At 42.3% G+C, this 19,696-nt stretch overlaps 1 protein-coding gene across 1 annotated transcript; it reads left to right on the top strand.

Moving 5' to 3' along the window:
- The first annotated feature begins 935 nt into the window (after nucleotides 1-935).
- On the top strand, nucleotides 936-19,399 carry CENPS (centromere protein S). Its single transcript, XM_063145518.1, has 6 exons — nucleotides 936-1,094; nucleotides 3,263-3,386; nucleotides 5,349-5,382; nucleotides 10,181-10,247; nucleotides 13,368-13,565; nucleotides 19,309-19,399. The coding sequence occupies exons 1-5, from the start codon at nucleotides 1,032-1,034 to the stop codon at nucleotides 13,524-13,526; spliced, it is 447 nt and encodes a 148-aa protein (XP_063001588.1). The 5' UTR covers nucleotides 936-1,031; the 3' UTR covers nucleotides 13,527-13,565; nucleotides 19,309-19,399.
- The last annotated feature ends 297 nt before the right edge of the window (nucleotides 19,400-19,696 follow it).

A 19,696-nucleotide genomic window follows, 5' to 3' on the forward strand; every position in this document is an offset into this window, starting at 1 on the left:
CTGGTGAAATTTCCTCTTCATCACAACAGTTAAAGATGCAGGAGCCTTGCCCTCTGGACCAGATAGAAAAGAGGGCAGGGCACCTGCAGCGATGAATTCCACCAGGTTCTCCATATATACAAATGACACCTGAAATTCCCTTTTCAATACAACTGTATATTGTATATTTGTATATTTTGTACAGCACCAAGTACATTATTGGTGCTATATAAATAGTAATAACTGTTAAAGATGCAGGAGCCCTGTCCTCCTTTTCATATGGTCACCCTATGCGTGATTAGAAAAAAAAGTCCTATAATTGAATTTTAGGGTGACCCTATGAAAAGGAGGACAGGGCTCCTGCATCTTTAACAGTTGCATAGAAAAGGGAATTTCAGCAGATGTCATTTGTATATATGGATAACCTGCTGAAATTTCCTCTTCATCACCACAGTTAAAGCTGCAGGAGCTATTCTAGAGTGAGCAGATTTAAAAGAGGGCAGCTTTAACTGTGGTGATGAAGATGGAATTTCACTAGGTTTCCCATATATACAAACAACACCTGCTGAAATTTCCTTTTCTATGCAACTGTTAAAGATACAGGAGCCCTGTCCTCCTTTTCATAGGGTCACCCTATATAGGACTTTTTCTTTCCTGTCTAAACGTGCATAGATTGTGCCCCAAGTGCTGAGACCAAGGTTTCGGGATAAGGATGGAGTTCAAATCTAGCTAAAAGGTTTGAACTCCCACCACACCCGTTTTGTCTTCCAGGCCCGCCCCGCTCGCCGCCATGAGCGGCCCTCCCTCTTTCCCCTCAGAGTGACGTCGCCGCCATCTTGCCCGCGCGAGGGCGGAGAAGAAGGGGGCGGGGCAGGCGGGAAATTCAAGCGCCATTTTGGCTCCGCCTCAGGAAAGGCCTCTGCGCCCTCCCCCTTTCCCCTCAGAGTGGCGTCGCCGCCATCTTGCCCGCGCGAGGGCGGAGAAGAAGGGGGCGGGGCAGGCGGGAAATTCAAGCGCCATTTTGGCTCCGCCTCAGGAAAGGCCTCCGCGCCATGGAGCGCGGAAAGGGGGAGGAAGAAGGCGACGGGGCGGGCGAGCGCCTCACGGACACGCAGGTATTTTGGGCTGCTTTGAATGAATAGCCCCCCCGCACCCTTCCCGCGGGATAAGTGTGAGCGGGCGTTCTTGTTTGAAGCCATCTTTCCTCAGAAGGAGTACGTGACACTTCATCCAGAGCATGTGCAGAGTGTTTTCCTTTTCCCCATTTGCTAGTGCAGGGAACGTGGTGGAGCGAGGTGATTTTAGACTCTGGACTTAGTGGTTTTAGGGCATGTTTAGAGGGTGGGGGGGGGAAAAGTCTTACAATTCCCAGCATGCGCCCTAAAATAAATGAAGAGATAGTCCCATCACAGGGTATATATCTCTTTCCCACCTCAAATCCCAATAATAATAAAAAATAACAATAATAATAATGGGATTTGAGGTGAGGAAGTGAAATAATAATAATAATAATAATAATAATAATAATAAACAGTTTACCATCTCAAATCCCGATGATGATAATAATAATAATAATAAGTGGGGAAGTGACATAATCAGTGTCTGAATTATTTTAAATATTTTGTATTGTTCTTTTTGAAGCCCTTTTAACGATGTTGACTAAAACAAAAACAAAAAGCAACTCGGAAATTTATGAAACAAATCTATAAAATAATTGGTTTCCTTAATAATAATAATAATAATAATAATAATAATAATAATAAGTGGGGAAGTGACATAATAAGTGTCTGGATTATTTTAAGAATTTTGTATTGTTGTTCTTTTTAAAGCCCTTTTAACAATGTTGACTAAAACAAAAAACAAACGAAAAGCAACTCGGAAATTTATGAAACAAATCTATAAAATAAATGGTTTCCTAAATAATAATAATAATAAGTGGGGAAGTGACATAATCAGTGTCTGAATTATTTTAAATATTTTGTATTGTTCTTTTTAAAGCCCTTTTGATGCTGACTAAGAAAAACAAAAAGCAACTCGGATGTTTATGAAACAAATCTATAAAATAAATGGTTTCTTCCGTAATAATAATAATAATAATAATAATAATAGGTGGGGAAGTGAAATAATAATCAGTGTCTAGATTATTTTAACTATTTTGTATTGTTGTTCTTTTTAAAGCCCTTTTAATGATGCTGACTAAAACAAAAAACAAACGAAAAGCAACTCGGAAATTTATGAAACAAATCTATAAAATAAATGGTTTCCATAATAATAATAATAATAATAATAATAATAATAATAATAATAATGTGGGATAGTGAAACAATCATAATATATTTTTCCCCACCATGCTGGGGCATGCTGAGAGTTATAGGACTTTTCCCTGTGTAAACATAGATAAGGTTGCGCCCTAAGTGAACAAATTATTTAATGACGAATGCTACAAACATGCAGCCTTGCCAATAAGGTTGTATAGTTGTGAAAACAATATATACATGGAGAAGTACAATATGAGATAACAAGATGTAATGATTAACTGGGGAAAAACCTGAGAGACTGAAATAATGTGAATATAGAAACAATGGCAAATTAGTCAAAGAAGGGGCAAAACAGTACAATGGTGATATAAAAATAGCAGCAATTTACCCAAGAATAATTAACTGTAAGGAATAACTCAAACACCTGCCAATAAAGCATGTCTATTACCAAGTTCTAAATTGTGTCCTTTTAAAACACCAGTCCAAGCTCTTTAAAAGCTTACACCCATTGAGGTGCCTAAACAACTTCTTTCTTGCAAAGCGAGCATGTGTAGAGTGACTTTGCTAATGGGAAAGGAGAGTGTCCCTGAGTATGCCCAGAGTTCATTTTCCCTTGATGAGCTAGTCGCTGAGCAAGTACTGTTTGGGGAATATTTGGAAGGTTGCAAAATTCCAAAGTCTTTGACTAGGCTTCCTGCAACATTTCCAAAAAATAGTCCTGTTTTCACATGGTGCATGTAGGGTAGATCTGCACAATTTAGGTGAACCGCAACATCAAATGTATCCCCTACCCATTTTTTATTGTGAATGTAGCTTTCTAGCCAAATATATTGGCTCAGTAGGAGTTCAGGTTATACTATTTTGTCTTTCTGCTTGTGGTTCAGAGATTGTGTTTCTCAGCTAGTTGACAAGCCACGGTATTTGGTTTGATAGATCACAAGTTGTTGCACAAGCCTGGTGTGCATATAAGGATCAACGTCTGAGTATACTATGTGCATTGTGTAGCTTTTGTTTTATTTTCCCAGAGGTTGAAAGCTGCTGTTCATTATACCGTTGCTTGCCTCTGTGAAGAGGTTGCAGAAGACAAAGAAACTCAGTTTAGTAAACAAGCCATCGCAGCTATTTCTGAGATCACCTTCAGACAGTGTGGTATGGCGCATATTTTATGCATATCTATATTTGTCTGTAGGAGCAATCAGTGATTTTTTTAAAAATAGAACTGGAATTAAAGATGTATAGAATTGATTTAATGATTCATTTTTATTTTCCTAGCACTAGAGGGAGTACACAAGACAAGTTCTGAGAAATCTGTTGAACAACAGTGCAACAGACATCAGGAAAAACTTCCTGACTGTAAGAGCAGTACAACAATGGAACCCATGACCTAGGGAGGTGGTGGGCTCTCCCACACTCGAGGCCTTCAAGAGGACAGCCACCTGTCAGGGATGCTTTAAGATGGATTCCTGCATTGAGCAGGGGATTGGACTTGATGTCCTTACAGACCCCTTTCAACTCTACTATTTTATGATTCGGAGTTGTGCCACTGCTCTTCGAAACTGAATTAACTGTTGTTTTAAACATGTTTCTAGGGCTGTATGTGTTCCATACATATATGAGTTCTGGTATCCTGAGCACAAAGCAGATTTACTTTTTTTAAATTTTCTGATCCCCTTTCCTTCCAGAAATCAAGCATTTTTACTCTGACCTGCTTAAAATGCAAATAATATGAAAATGTAATTGATTCCAACATTTCCCAAACTTTGGCTAAGCACCAAGTTACTCTTTAGAAGTCGTTTTTTTGCTATTAGTAGATTGATGAACAAAAATACTGTCTTCAGTTAATAAACAAAATACTGTCTTCAGTTGATATCTGTGGCCTTAATCCCTTCATCAATGACTACTGATTAAAATCACCAAAAAACATTGGGTCCATAGGAATAATAATGCTTGTAATTTGGTCAACAAGACCCAGAGTCCTTTGCTAAAAATTCCCCCTCTTGGGGCAGATTTTTGTTTCTTAGACCATTTCTTAGCCTCTTCCTTTTGTCACCTTGCAGCCCCTTAACACTTTCCCCCTAACTGCTTCCTGGGATCTCTTCCCAGTCCTCAGCTTGGCCCTAGAGCTACTCCCGTCTCTGGAACTGAAGTTCTCATCCCAGTCAAATTGACAGTTTCCATTCCCTCACAGAATATGGGTTTGGATGTAATGACAACCCGGAGTATGGGTTGTTCTTGAATCAAACATTGTTGTTTTGTAGTAAGCCTCCACTACTGTTTTAAGTATGCACCCCAGTTGTAAAAGGAGCTTTCCAGAGAGGCAAGGCTGGTGCTTACATTGTGCTCTTTCCGGCTCTGGGTGAAGACCTTTTTATTTTCCCAGGCATTTTAGTCTCTTAGGTCACAATCATATGCCTGTTTAGACAGAAAAAAGTCCTACAAATTCCCATGGCTGGCTGGGGAACACTGGGAGTTTTAGGACTTTTGTCTGTCTAAATAGGCATAGGATTAAGCCTTTAGTTTCTGTTGTTTCAAGTCTGTTACTGTGTTTTAAAACGTTTCATTACTGCAAGATTTTATTTTGGTTCTTATATGTTATACTGTAGTGTTAAATGTTTAAACTTTTATGTTGTATCTTAAGTTGTATTTTATGGTTTTAGTAGTTGTTAACCGCCTAGAATGCTTCGGCTATTGGTTTGTTGTTGGGTTGTGAACTCTGGGTTGTTTGTGGTTAACAACCCATAGTTAAACCATAGTACAGAGTTCACATGTAACGACAATTCACAATTCAACGACAGCTCATACTCAACTCGTTACATGCAAACTGGGTCAGTATCAATTACCAATTCTCCAACAGAGAGGTGTCTCTCTAAGGCTACAACTTTATCCTTAATCCCACTTTACTGAGGAATAGGTTCCGTTGAACTTAGAAGGACTTGCTTCCAAACAGACCCGTTTATGATAATTCTGGAAGCCATATTATAATATACATTGTGATACCTTTTAAACAAAATCTGAAAAAAAATGCCTCATATGTTACCAAGAGAACTTGACCTTGCCTTCCATTCCTGAGGGAGAAAAGAAATTTGATATTTCTTCCATTTTTATTTTCAGACATTTTTGCGAAAGACCTTGAAATGTTTGCCAGGTAAGTGCTACGGGAAGATGCAATACTTTAAACAAGATGTTGTGTTTCTTTGTCTGTCGAGAAGTCTTGATCTACAAAAGTTTTTATCCCTGCTTTTCCAGCTCATGTTCATTTGAGAATACAGCTTTGATTGAGCGTTTGTGTTCTGTTCGGACCAAGAGTTCTGTCATTTTGTAGTGTGAATGCAGGGTGTTTATTTGAACCTGTAAGAGCCCTCCAGCCTCAGCCTCCTGTTCTTCTGAAGGCCGTTTGAGTACTTGGCTGAAAAACCAGTTGCATGTTCCCTAAATGTGAATAGTTCTCAAGGACCCTAGATCCTTTGGCATATTTTTCTTCCGCCGATTTTACGCTCAGAATTGCTCTGGAAGCCAATATAAAGAACAAAAATGTATCTACACAACACAGACAAAAAAGGGAAATTGCCTAGAGGATAATGAAGTCTTTGTGTCGTCTCTTGCCTCCCAAGAGTGGCCTTGTGCGTGGATTGTGTTCTGCCTCATGTAATTGCAGGCAGGTGTATGCCTAAACCATGGCACACCAGTCAGAAGGTCTCCTTTTGTTTGTCCCTTGTTAGCCACTAATAGAGCTCCTTGAAGAGCGAGAGAGTAGGTGGTTTGTTTTCAGCTTTTCAGAAGGGCGGGTGGTGGCTTCGCACGTGATGGGCCCACAGCCAGTTCATTTAGAGCTAGTGGTAACGCGAAATGATTGCTGCGATGTTATTTTACGAATCTGTTTGACTTCTGGAAGCTGAAAACTTTTTGCCACCTGTAAGTAAGGGTCTGCCGGAAGTTCTTACCTTTCAGAGGCGTCTGCTTGTCGTGTCTCTGTAAGCGTCACTGATCTCTCTGGGTTTGCTCCTTCCAATTAGTGACTCGTGGAGAAATATAGTGAGAGAGGCTTCAACTCTCTGCCTTGAGGCACCTTTAAAACATGCTCTGGCTCCTCCGTGCCCCTTCCCTTTTTAACTGCTCATTCCTCCGCTGACAGGCTTCCCATTGCTGCTGGGTGTGATGACATGAACCTATGGTGCTAAGTGTGACACTCATTCTTCTGGCACGCAGCTAGCCAAACCTCATGTGTTCATCTGACCCAGGCTGGTGTTAAGCAGGGAGGAGACAAATTGTATTTTGACACCGGCTCAGGATTTTACAGAGCAATTCAGCAGCCGTCTGGGGAGTGCTTTGAAAATCCTATGCTCTGCCTGCAGAGGCCCAGAAGAGCAGGTGTGATGGAAGTGACGGTTGCCTCTCCATCTTTCTGAAGAGATTCTACTCGGTGTGCTTTTAAGCACAATTACTGGAATTATGGGAGGAACTGGGAGGTTTTAGGATCCTTGGTGCCTCGCCCCCTTCCCACTTGTTTGCATCCTCGCCCAAGGCGAAGGGCAGGAGGGGAAATCCTCATTTGGATTTGCCCTCCATAGTAGTGCTATGGCCTTAGAGGGGAACTCCACAATATTCTCCGGGACACTCTGTCACCACCACCAGCCTTTCCAGCAGGCTGAGCTGAGGGCAAATGAGAGGAGGAAGGAGGGCCATATCAGCCCTGCTGAAAGATTGTTTTCCCTTCCCTCCCTGTTCTGTTTTCCTTGTATGTCGTTTCTTATATTCTAAGCCTGTGGGCAGGGACTGATTATTTGTGAGCTGCTCCGGGAGCTTTTTTGGTTGAGGAGTAGGATAAAATGCTCTAAATAAATAAACAGGCTTGTTCTCTTAGTGTGCGTATTTAGTGTTTCATCCAATAAGTGCATTGCATTAAAGCTGTTCCTTGCACCAGGCCTTTGAGCTGGGGTGGCATGAGAAGGTAGTCATTTAACTCACTCACTAGAAGCTTAGTCTTAGCATGCGGCCTCAGCATCCCTTCAGGTGGAATCAGAAGCCATCATCCTCTGCATATGATCCTTCAGTGATGTCACTGGTTTAAGCCTGGGCTGGGAGATTTTGCAGTGTTCTCTTAATTCTCTAATCACTTTCATACTTGTCAATGACCATTTCAGACCTCTTGTACATCCCCACCCACACCTTAGTCTGTGCTGTTTCTGCTGCTGCTGCTTTCTTGCAATCCTTTTTACCTCTGCTCCTGTACCTTCAGTCCTTCTAAGACAGGAATGGGCAACTTGAGGCTGTCTAGATGTTTTATTTATTTATTTATTTATTTATTGCATTTTTATACCACCCAATAGCCGAAGCTCCCTGAGCGGTTCACAGATAGCCCCCATATATATATATATATATATAGCCCCCATAATTCCTCATCTTTGGCTCCACTGGGTATGACATCGTAGGCTAAAACATCTGGAGGGGGGCCCTTGTGCTAATAAAATACTACGAGTTATTTCTCCTTATGTGGAATGTTTTATTTATTATTTATTTAAAACATTTCTTGGCCACCTTTCAGAGCAGAAGCCCTTGCATGGCGGCTTACAACAATTAAATACATAAAAACAGTTAAAATAATAAAAGCATAAAACACAATAAAAGAGCAATTAAAAACAATAACAGCCAACGATAAAACCAGCAACAATAATGGCAATAGCAGCAGCAACGGCCATGGTAAAATAATGTTTTCAAGGCCTTCTTAAAACCCCTCAAGGATGGGGCATGGTGGACCTCCAATGGGAGTTTGTTCCAAAGGTGTGGAGCCACTGCAGAGAAGGCCCTGTAATGTGAGATCACTCGCCTAATTGTTCTCAGGGGTGGGCAAATGGGAAGAGCCTCTCTTTATGACCTTAAGGTTCGGGCGGGCTGATATGGGTGAAGCCGGTGCTTCAAGTAACTTGGTCCCAAGCCGTTTAGGGCTTTAAAGCTCAAAAGCAGCTGTTTGAATTGGGCTTGGAAATTGGGCTTTGTGCAGCTGGCACAGTATAGGCATTATGTAATGAAATCGCCTTGCCCCCCCCCCTCCCAAATACTTGAGCAGTTCAGTTGGGCCCCCTTGTGCTAACAGAATATTATGCTTTACTTCTCCTTATTTAAAGACTAAGACCACTGCAGGATCAGACCACCCAGCTCAGTATCCTGTTTCTTATTCGAAGTTTCAGGCATATATGGGTGTTTTTTTCCTCCTCTTCCAGCGGCTGCCTGCTTGTATGTTTATTCTTCTGGGTCATTGGAGGTCAATTTACTTGTTGCAAATTGCAGTTCTAAATCAGCGTCTTTACATAATGAGAACATCAAATTGGGGCTTGGATGACTCAGAAGCCACCTGGTCTTTAGCAGCAAGGGGGTATGTTCAACTAGCTTTGTTTGTTGGATTTTGCTTGCAGGGTTTGACGAATTTACACCCCCCACCCACCCCTTGAAGATCCCTTTTATTATGATTTTCTTGAAGAATCTCAGTAAGGTTTGAAGAAATGCTGTTTTAATGTAACCTTTTCGTTTTAAAATTGAAATAAAGGCACTTTCAATGCCCATTCTGCAGCATTGGAGAAGAAACACATTTTTGAAAGTTTGAGTAAACTTCCCAGCCTGTAGAAAACCAGCACACGAGGAGGGAAATTAGTCTAGATGGACACGTTTCTCCCTGATCTGCCTGCTTTCTATGTGCAATGGTTTTATTTTACATGGAGGAGCATTGCAAAATATGGCTCACCCACCTGAAGCTTGAAGAGGTACAATCCAAGAAGGAGTCTATCCTGTGATTTCCTGAACATGTAGATCTACTATTTTGTATCAATATCAGTGTTAGGACACTTGCTTAGAAGTGGACGTAGAAAGTCCTGGGTGTAATCCTCAGCATGTAATCCTCAGATGGCAAAATCAGGATTCCTCCCAGGCAAAGCAAGGACCCCAGTGGCGCAGTTTGTCCTAGTTGCTGCTGTGCCCTAAACTCCAGTATGCCTACCCACCCAGTGGCTATGGAAACAGGTGGAGTGAAAGAACGGTGACAAAGGAGCAACCAATTAGTCAGGAAGGCACGGCAACAGCAAGAAAAGGCCACTGCAGGCTTGGCAGGGGGAGAACAAGGCAGGCACTGCCATACAGGTGGATGCCCAGGGCAGCTCAATCCAAATGGCACTGGCCATGTCCAGAAGTGGCATGTAACTATCCGTTCTTGAGTTGCTTCAGAAATGGCTGGCTGCCCAAAGGAACCGAACACCGTGCAACATAAAGGTGACTGGTCTAGGGTAGCAAAGAACTTTGAGCCAGCCTTGGGAGAGATGACGTGACTAGGAATCAAATTATTTATTTGTTACATTTATATCCCGTTTTTCTCCAATGAGCCCAGGGCTCATAACCCTCCTCTTCATTTTATCTTCACAACAATCCTGTGGTGTAAGTTAGGCTAAGAGTCAGTGACTGCCCTAGAGTCAACCAGTGAACTTCTTGGCTGAGCGGGGACTTGAAGCCAGATCTCCCCAGTCCACTGCAATACTAACCACTATACCACATTGGCTCTCAAGAACTATTGTCAAAATTCAGAATTTACCTATTGCTCAGGCAGGATCGGGAAAGTGATCTGTGAGTATTTAGGTCAGCAAACGCCAATGAGTAGAACAGGAGTGTGGCTGGTTGTGGGGCGATCTCAATAAAAGATAGCTAAGACAAGTTAGGGGTTTGGAGAATAGCTATGGGTATGATCAATGGCTACTACAAAGTTGCTCTTTCAAAACTGGTGAAACTTAACAAGTGCTTCTGTTAGAATGCAAACTAAAACTGCTTTGGCTGTCTGTCCCACAGTTTACCAATCAAATAAGCGCCTTTACAGAGAGCATTTTAAGGCCCTCTTCTACTGGCTCTAGTATACCTTCCTGTAAATGACTTGTGTCTTTATAAATTTGTGGTCCTTCTTCACACAGGCATGCAAAGCGGAGTACAGTTAATGCAGAAGATGTGAAACTTTTGGCTAGAAGGAGCAACTCACTGGTGAGGCGGGACTGTTGATTTCTTCACACGTTATTTTATTCAGAATGAGACTCTTGATTGCTTCCTAAAGATGCTTTTGTAAATGAATTAATGTCTGTTGCTTGTGGATCAACATTTTCCTTGGGATTAGTCATTATTTCCCCATCAGATATCACCCTTAGAAGTCTTTTTTCCTTTTCCTTCCCTTCTGCACCTTCGTTGTGTTTCTCTGAAGTGTAGTAACACACGCTGGATTTCTTCAGAAACAGTAGACATTTTAGCTACAACAAAATAGCTTTGAACCTGTGCTGAGAAATGTAATAAAAATACATGTCTCAGTAGCCTCGAGACATACATATGTGGTGGGTATTTCTCGTTACTGTGGCATAAGCTTTTAGGGGCTAGAACCTCCTTCCTCAACTGCATGTGGTATTATTGTCAGTTTGTAGATCATTCTCTCTCTCCGTTGTGCACACCCAGACACACTTGGTTTTGATTGAGTCCAAACTTTGTGATAACTTCTCGTCCAGCAATTTCATGCTAGAATCTCCCTTTGAAGAGGTTTTGTTTGAAGAGTTGTGATTTTCAGGTCAGCAGCAGTGTGCTGGGTGACTTAAATGTTCTTGGACTGTAGGATTGATTCTAGACACATTACTGGAGATCAATGGCTCCTGTCAAAAACAACTCCTGTTTCTCTGTTCCCCTTACAATGTCTGGGAATACAAATGCAGGATGCAACCTTTTATCACGCTGCAAATTTCCCTCCAGCGGTTGCCGTTTGCAGGTTCTGGAAAACTGATAGCAAAGTGGTATCCATCGATTTGTCTTTGCTTTACTGTACATTACTCAAAGGAGGAAGAGAAGGATTTAGAATCATAGAATCAAAGAATAGCAGAGTTGGAAGGGGCCTACAAGGCCATCGAGTCCAACCCCCTGCTCAATGCAGGAATCCACCCTAAAGCATCCCCGACAGATGGTTGTCCAATTGCCTCTTGAAGGCCTCTAGTGTGGGAGAGGCCACAATCTCCCTAGGTAACTGATTCTATTGTTGCACTGCTCTAACAGTCAGGATGTTTTTCCTGATGTCCAGCCGGAATCTGGCTTCCTTTAACTTGAGTCCGTTATTCCGTGTCCTGCACTCTGGGAGGATCGAGAAGAGATCCTGGCCCTCCTCTGTGTGACAACCTTTTAAGTATTTGAAGAGTGCTATCATGTCTCCCCTCAATCTTCTCTTCTCCAGGCTAAACATGCCCAGTTCTTTCAGTCTCTGGCAACCAGGATGATCAGGGGTCTGGAAACAAAGCCCTTAGCTCAGAGTAGAGCCCTTGTTTGCATGCAGAAGGTCCCAAGTTCAATTCCCAGCTTCTCCAGATAGGGCTAAGAAAGAACCCTGCCTGACACCCTGGAAAGACGTTGCTGCCAGTCAGTGCCGACAATAATGGGCTAGATGGGCCAAGGATCTGACTCAGTATAAGGCAGCTTCCTATGATCCTAGAAGATGCCGACTCTGTTTTCAGAGGCAGTCATGTGTTCCATAATATCTAATTCGAGGCTGAGATTTCTGTTTGTGAGAAGGGCAATCCTTTGGAGTAGCTTTCAGATCTGGTTTGCAAGTAGACTACAGCACTGTAGCATTCAACCCACAAGCCTATTACGATATTATTTACTACAAGTTATTTACAGGCTGCCCTATAACAAAAAAGTTCTCTGGGATATGTAGCTGTTCCTTCCTAAAAACGTGTTTCAGCTAAGTCTCCTTCCATCGGCGAAATATGTTGCTATTTCAGAAAGGTTTGGGGGTGGGCAAAGAGTGAGCTGCGTCCTTGAACTAACAGCTGCAGCGCAGCTTAATTGAGCATGGAACATCTTATCAGGATGGTTGCGCTTGTCTACACTCTGAGATCACAACTGTGCTAGTTAATAGCCCCTTGTTATACTTGGTTGCTATTAGTGTCCTAATAGGGGAGTTAGGCAAGAACAACACTACCCAAGGAAAAGGCCCAGGAGCCTACATTGAAACCTGCCGCGTGGGGTCACTAATCAGCCCACTTGACTCCCCAAAAGTCTTACAGTGCAATCCTGTACATGTCTACTCAGAAGCAAGCCCTACTGAGGTTAATGGGATTTAATTCTTAGTTAGATCATTATAGGTTTTCATTTGGCTATCAACAGACTTTGGCAAGGCATATAACATTCCATTGTATCCTCCACACTTTTATTTATTTATTATAGTTTTAACAAGAAACGTAAAAAACCCCAAACCCTCAGCGTAAGACAGTGGATCAATTGGAAATGTAAGAAAAAATGTTACCAGGCACACAAGAATCATTCAATATATATATATTTACAATAATAAACTTCTGAGTTGTCACTTACCGAACTGATAAATCCAATAACAAACAGTCATAAATGTTTTCACACAGAGGGAAATTGAAAAGAGATTTAACCAGCCTAATAATAAATCATTGTAAAATTGCCGGTGATCGATAAACACAAACCAAATTACCTTTTAGATAGTTTTGCGTCTGGTATATCAAACTCAACCAAGCTTCTACAAACATCTCTGGCTTGCACTCTTCTACTAATGTAACTTGCTAATCGTTGGCTCCATTTCTCAATTTAAAAAAAAAGATGTCCCAAACTTGCTAGCCACCAAGTCACAGACCTACTTGCTCTTAGGCAAATACGAAGACACCTTACAACAAGTCAGACTGTTTTGTCCCTGAAGCTCAGCGTTTTACCTGTTCTGACCAGCAGCAAGACTCCAGCAGAGTAGGGCTTATTCCATCACCTGCTACTTGATGTTTTTAACTGGATGTGCCAGAGATTGAATTTGGGACCTTCTCCATGCTAAACAGCTGTTCTACCATCATACTTGCCAAATATTTAGTAATGGGAGCTTCCAAGAAATTCTTCTCTATTCACAAATTAACGTTCATTTCCCCTTTCTCTCCTCCTGCCCCCCCCATGTGACACGACCAATAAGTTGCTACCCTGTTAGCTTTTCTACTTGGCAATCTGCCTACAAACTCACATTGCTATTATCTATTCTTTACATGCCTCTGTCTGCTCTTCGTTTTGAAGCGGCTGAATGGGTGATCCTCATCCTCAAAGGTGACTGATAAAACTCTCTATTTCTAGCTGAGATATATCACCCAGAAGAGCGAAGAACTGGCTTTAAATAACCTGGAACAAAAGGAGAAAAGGAAAAAGAAATCGGGCTCTAAGAAAGGGAGACGGACCTCTGATGAGCAGCCAGAACCGGTGGTGGCTGAGAGCGAAGATTCCAACATGGCATAATCCCCATCTTCTTTGACTCCATCGAGACTTTTACCTCTCGTAAGGATCTGCTGCTGTCATAAGATGCTCATTTGCTGTTTGCTTTAGGTCAGAACCTTGCAGTTTTCATTAAGTAAGCCTAGTAATTGGCCTATTTGGGTTTTTTTGCAACAGATGTTGAAAACGGTTGCTTTAAACATTTGGGGAAGAAAGATTTGCATAAATGAAAAGATAATACTTGGATCTTTATAGCTGTTTTTTTATAAAGAAGGAAATTGACACATATTAAAGGCAGATTTTGTTTCCCGGTCATAATATATTAAATGCTGATAGCTTGGAGGGCCATGAGGCAAACTTCTATATTCTTAGGGGCTGTCTCATCACTGACCTTTTGAAGGTATGCATCTACAGCCATCCGAAATACAACACAGTCCATGAGATTTTCTTTTAAAATCTATTAAAAGAGCAATTCTATGGCCCCTGGGAGAGTTTCATCATTTAGTGAAGTGGGGAGCATGGTTCTGGTTAATGTGCTAACGGGATTGGAAGGGATTTTTCCGGTGGAGAGGCAGTGAGCCTGAATTTAGCCAGCTTAGCAGATTCCCAAAGGAAGGAGCAGAACAAGGAAACAAAGATGTGTAATAGAACAGCTTCCTGGGAGTTGAGGAAATAAGAAGGGGAGATACAAGAAAAGTTAGGAAGCTTAAAATATGAGGTCTAGGAGCCTTACAGTTATGGAAGAGGATGAGTATTCAGTCTATCAACTGACACAGGCGGTGGTGTAGTAATGAGAGAAAGAGATGACTTGAGCAAAGATGCTTAGGTTTGACTGGAGAAGAGAGAGTCCCAGAAGAAAGAAGGTTATTGTAGCAGAGATGATCAGAGCACAGGACAGGCGTTTCAGTTCTCACTGCAAATAAATGTTTGGAAAAGGCGAGAGACTAAGCAACTGCAGGACTTGGCATTAGTCTGGAAATGTGGAGAAGAAAGAAAAGGGAGACATGAAAATTTACCCCATCATAGCATGTCCGGGAGATAAACCCCATCTGCCATCAGTTAGTATTGCAGGAGAGTGAAGGAAAGAGCCCTCATCTGCATGAACAGGCACTTCTTGTCAGGAGAACTTTCAAGAGTTTGCACGGAGATTGCTCCTTCACCCATCCTTCGCAGTGCCGTTGCTAGAGATACTTCTCACTTGCAAATTTTGGAATGTATGAAGAGCCCTACTGCATAAGTCCAGAGTTCTGGGTCAACCAAATGCCTCTAGGAAGCCCCCATCGCGGTGTGAGGTAATAGCCCTCTCCCGCTGTACCCCCGTCATATCGCGAAGCAATAACATTTATACACGAATCCTGCGCTGTGTGAAGATGCAGGTTCTTTTGCTTGTCACGCATCTATTGCCAGTTGTGTGACCCTCTGGTGTAGTATTATGAGAGAAGGAGAAAAACCTGTCTCTATCCATTTTCTCCATATCATGTGAAGTCACGTCCTTGCTTTTAACAGCTTTGCTGCCTCATTTGTCCTATTGTATCTTTGTGATTCCCACTCCATTGATGGGAGCGTGTGCCTGAATTTTGACTTAGTTCAGAATCTGTTCCCTGGATCCGTTCTAAAACACACTTTGTTAGTAATCTGGTGATGAACCTAAAATCATAGGCGTGGAAAGGGCCATTGAGTCTAACCTCCTGCTCGGTGCAGGAATCAAAGCATCCCTGACAGATGGCTACCCAGTCTCTTCTTGAATACCTCCAGGGACGGAGAGCCAACCGCCTTCCAAGAGAGTTGGTTCCATTGCCTGACCGCTCTGACAATTAAGGGGTTTTCCCTGACGTTCAACAGAAATCTGTCTTCCTGTAATTTTCACCTGTTAATTCCGTTTCCTACTGTTTGGGATGATTATAGAACGGTTTGTGTCCCAGAAGATCCTCAGTTCCCACTAGCTGGAATTGTTGCAATTGAATTACCTTTTGGGACAGTTTTTCTGTTTTGTCTAGTCTGGAAGCGATGCCTAAAAACCCTAAACTAACTTCTGGTGAAACCTCTGTTGATTCCAAGTACATTTCAAGGCCGTTGCTGAAGTTTTCCTGACGATTCTCAATAGACTTTCCCCCCCTCCCCTCCTGCTAAACCCACCATTGTGAATCATTTGTTGCTAAATCACCCAATTTTGTACTCAGAGCATCTTAATCATTATGGGAATAATGGTGAGGAAATGAGGTTCAGTTGGATGTTGGTTTTTTTTTTATGGGGGGAGTGCATATGCAGCTTAAATTGACAGTAAATGTTCTCTAATGGCATCGACAACCCAGAGGCTCTAATTAAGGGTTAAAAACACACAAGATGCACAATTTAGGAACTTAATTGCTCTCCGGTTTGTGCGTCATTGCTTGTGTTTGGAAGAAAAAAAGAGGTGGTGGAGGAGTCAGGAGGGGCTCCTTTAATAAAAAACATATTGTCGGATGTATGCCTCCCCCTCCCCAGCTCTAAAAAAGTACAAAATATAACTTGCAAGCAGGTGTTGGCTTGTGGCAGAATTGAACCAGATGGCAGTCCTTGTGCATCCCTCGCTCTGCCTGTTTCTCCTTGCGCTAAGCTCCTTCTCCTGGCCCATGGGGGCTGCTGTAGCACTTCCTATTCCAGAAGGGATTGTGTGGAAACACAGCAAGGTAAGCTGAGAACAGGAGGAAAAATGGTCACTGCTGATTGAAAATTAGCCGGGATTTCAAGCTTAAAAACCACCGGTACTTTCCGTACATTTTATGAGCAAGCTTTAATAATAGACTAATCGACAAAAACTTTTTAGAGCAATCCTATACGTATCTAGTCAGACATAAGTCTTGCTGAGTTCAGTACGACTTACTCCCAGGTAAATGAATATAGTAGCTTAATCTTTTGTTTAATCAGCAGAAGAGGGGGAGAATTTTTTTATCTGTGGAATAACGGCACACCTTTTTTTTTTTTAAAGGTGACTTTTGGTTCTGATGTGTCACTGTCATTGGGACGAAAAAGACTTTTTAAAAAAATGCCCTTTCTGTTTTTACTACCAGCACAATCCCATGCCTGTTTACTCTGAATTAAGCCCCACTGTTGTCAATGGGACTTACTCCCAGCTAAGCGTGTATACGATTATTATCATCTTAGGCTTCTTCGAGTTTTCCCAAAAGTTACCTTTAGTAATGTGCAAATGTTATCCATTATTTTTACTACACCATCCATGTACGTGGCATGTCACAGTGCTAAATAGGCAATAACGACAGGTCTCTGCTCCCAACGAGCTTACATTCCTCAATAGAGAGTGGAAAATTGACAGAGGAAGGAGAATTAAATCGATTGATAAATTGAAAAATCAATTATAATCTAAATTGTTGAATCAGTAGATAACTCTAGTTTGTATTACCATTAGTTTACTGCTGGAAGCACCCCCACCCCCCAAGTCATGCTATGGTTCAAAATTACCTACGGGTGGCATGAAACCTGATCTTACCCATGTTTACTTGGAAAGAAGACCTATTGACATCAGTGGGTTTTACTATCAAGTAAGTATGCATGGAGTTCCAACCTTGGTTCTCGATACTTCAGAACTATAGCCTCAGTGAGCCATTGACACAGGATATGGATTTTGAAGCAAACCTTAGCACTGACTTCTGAGTAAATATGGTTAGATTGGATTGTAAATACTTCCAGCAGGGAACTTGCTTGCTTTTTGCCTTGCTCCTTAAATGTACACAATGTTCTCTCTTTAAAATAACTATTCTTATGAAGCTTTCAAATATTTTGCTTTCAGTGGAGTTAAGACTGAGGTGGAAACTCTGATATGAGAACAGCTTAAAGGCTCAATAATTCAGTTTCCGGAAATACAAATTGGAGGGTGTTTCTCTGTGGGAAAGAACAGAGTCTGTTGTTAACAATGCTGAACTAGCCGTGAGGCATTATTGAAGCCACCCTCGAATCTTCATCCCATTCGACTCCGCGCATATATATATTTCATAGTTCCTCATTTATCAATATAATTGAATGCTGCTGTGATTTTTCAAAATGGCCATTAAAGGAGCCATTTCAAGAGTTTTCAACTCCGTACTTGATTTACTATACTCTCTCTTGAAAAAGATCCAAGAACCAGTACATAAAATTCACCATTAAAAAGTTATTTTTCTTCCAAATTATTGGATGAGCCACAGCATGGCAGTCTGATAGTTTATTAGCTTGATCGGCTTTGTCATTATTTTTAATGAGAGCTTTTGAACGAAGCAGAGGACTAGATTGGAGTTATTCTTAAAAGGAAGTGCATTAATTTTTTTAAGGAGCAAAAAGGCTTGTTTTGCCATTTGCCACTGCAGACCAGAAGGATATGAAGCAAAAGGGGTCCTCTCCCTCCTGCTCTCAGCAGGAGAAAAGCGGAACACAGGATGTCTACCCACCAGTATGGGATCATCACTCATTTCTGCCCCTCATGGAGAAGACAAAAAGCCTAATTCTCACTGAGGTGATTCACCCTGGAGAGGGGCCCTTTCTTAGTGGAAAAGCTTGTGTTTTACATGCAGAAAATCCCAAGTTCGAATCCTGACTGCTAAATCCCCCTATCAGAAACCCAGGAGAGTCGCTGCCAGTTAGTGTTGACATTACTGGGCTAGATGGACCAACTTGGTATAAGGCAGCATTCCCTACAACCCTTTCTTCAGAACCTTGAGGACTAGCAACTTCTAGGGGGAGAGCTATTGATCAGTGGTAGAGGACCTATTTTGCATGCAGGACCCAGGTTCAACCCCCAGGTAAAACTGGGAAAGACTCCTGTCTGAAACCATTGAGAGTCACTGTCAGTCAATGTAGACTCTACTGAGCTTGATGGGACCATGTAGTCTGACTTCGTATAAGGAAATCCCAATATACCTGTGTCTGAATTGGACCACTTCGGGCTGCAAGTGGGAGCGCACATAATTGAATACTCCACACAAGAAACCAAACAAAATACCTTTTCCATAGAAAACGATGGTTTGCTTGAACCTCTCTCTCTCTGTCACAGGAATTTGCTGTGTTTGGGGCTTCCCCCCCCCTCTCTCTTTTTAATTCATGTGAGCCCCCATACCTGTAACTGGTTATGGTACAGCCCAAACATGGGTTCACGGGTTGACCATCCCAGTGAGAACTAGGGAAGGAAAATGCCAACGTAGAAATCGGGGTTTGCATTTCAACTCCTGTTTTTGCGCCTTTGCTTCCAAGCCATACTCCCGAGGCTTGTCTCGTTAGGGTTGGTTTTCAGTAGATAAGAAGAGTTAGCCAATGTGAAATGGGGGAAGAGAGCTCAGCGTTAGAGCATATATACTTAGCATGCATATGGCCCTGATTTTTATCCCTTTCAACTGGAGATTCCAAGGTCTCCGGTAGTCAGGTTTGGAAAAACCAGTACATGAAAGCAGGTTGGATCAGAAACTAATGAACTAGATGGATCCTGTATGTCCATATGGCTTTAATCTCCCTGCATTTAAAAAGACATCGGGTTGGATGCAGATTTACGCTGGACCGAGTGGACTTCCCCAATCCCTCTTCCTCACAGCAGTCCCCTGAAAATGTTACACAGAGTCTGCAGACCCTGCTGAATGGGGTGAAGTGTGGTGTGTGTGTGCGTGTGCGTGTGTTGGTGGGGAGAGGCTCCCCCAGAATTGAGCAGAGAAACTTTCCACAAGGTTGCAGAAAGTCCCTTCCTCTCACGGAAGACAGATTCTGGATCAACCGCATGTTCCCTGTGCATCGCCCAGTTTCTGTATTTCCGCAGTGATGCGTAATCCACTTTTGCTTAATTTACAAGTATCTCCAGGCACCGGCCGACCTCGACAGGACCGAGCTGCTTGCTTTCCTTTCTGGGCTGGCTGACTGGGCATCCCGTATGAACGAGGCACCACTATCAAGACAGGAGAAGATGGCGCTCAGCCCTCGGGAGGAGAGAGCACCCTTTCCACAGCCCCCAGCCCGGGAAAAGGCCCCCTGTAAAAACTTCTTCTGGAAGACTTTCTCCTCTTGCTAACAGAAATAATTTCCTGGGACGCTCCCATAGTAAGCACCAGTGGACTCAAGAGGAGTATAATTGGTGACTGTCTCTCTCCTTTGGGAGTAAGCACTGCTATGTAATTAGATGTCGCCTTCTGTTTTGTTGTTAATAGGTGTGTTCGTAGAGACAACCAACTCAATATACTCGT

Source organism: Elgaria multicarinata, chromosome 20 (genome assembly GCF_023053635.1).
Source record: "Elgaria multicarinata webbii isolate HBS135686 ecotype San Diego chromosome 20, rElgMul1.1.pri, whole genome shotgun sequence".
Lineage (NCBI taxonomy): Eukaryota > Metazoa > Chordata > Lepidosauria > Squamata > Anguidae > Elgaria > Elgaria multicarinata.

Bases quoted from the DNA above. Each gene is read 5' to 3' on its own strand.
- CENPS (XM_063145518.1), top strand. From the start codon at position 1,032: ATGGAGCGCGGAAAGGGGGAGGAAGAAGGCGACGGGGCGGGCGAGCGC. The intron at 1,095-3,262 runs GTATTTTGGGCT...TTATTTTCCCAG, and splicing joins AGCGCCTCACGGACACGCAG to AGGTTGAAAGCTGCTGTTCA. The intron at 3,387-5,348 runs GTATGGCGCATA...TTTTATTTTCAG, and splicing joins GATCACCTTCAGACAGTGTG to ACATTTTTGCGAAAGACCTT.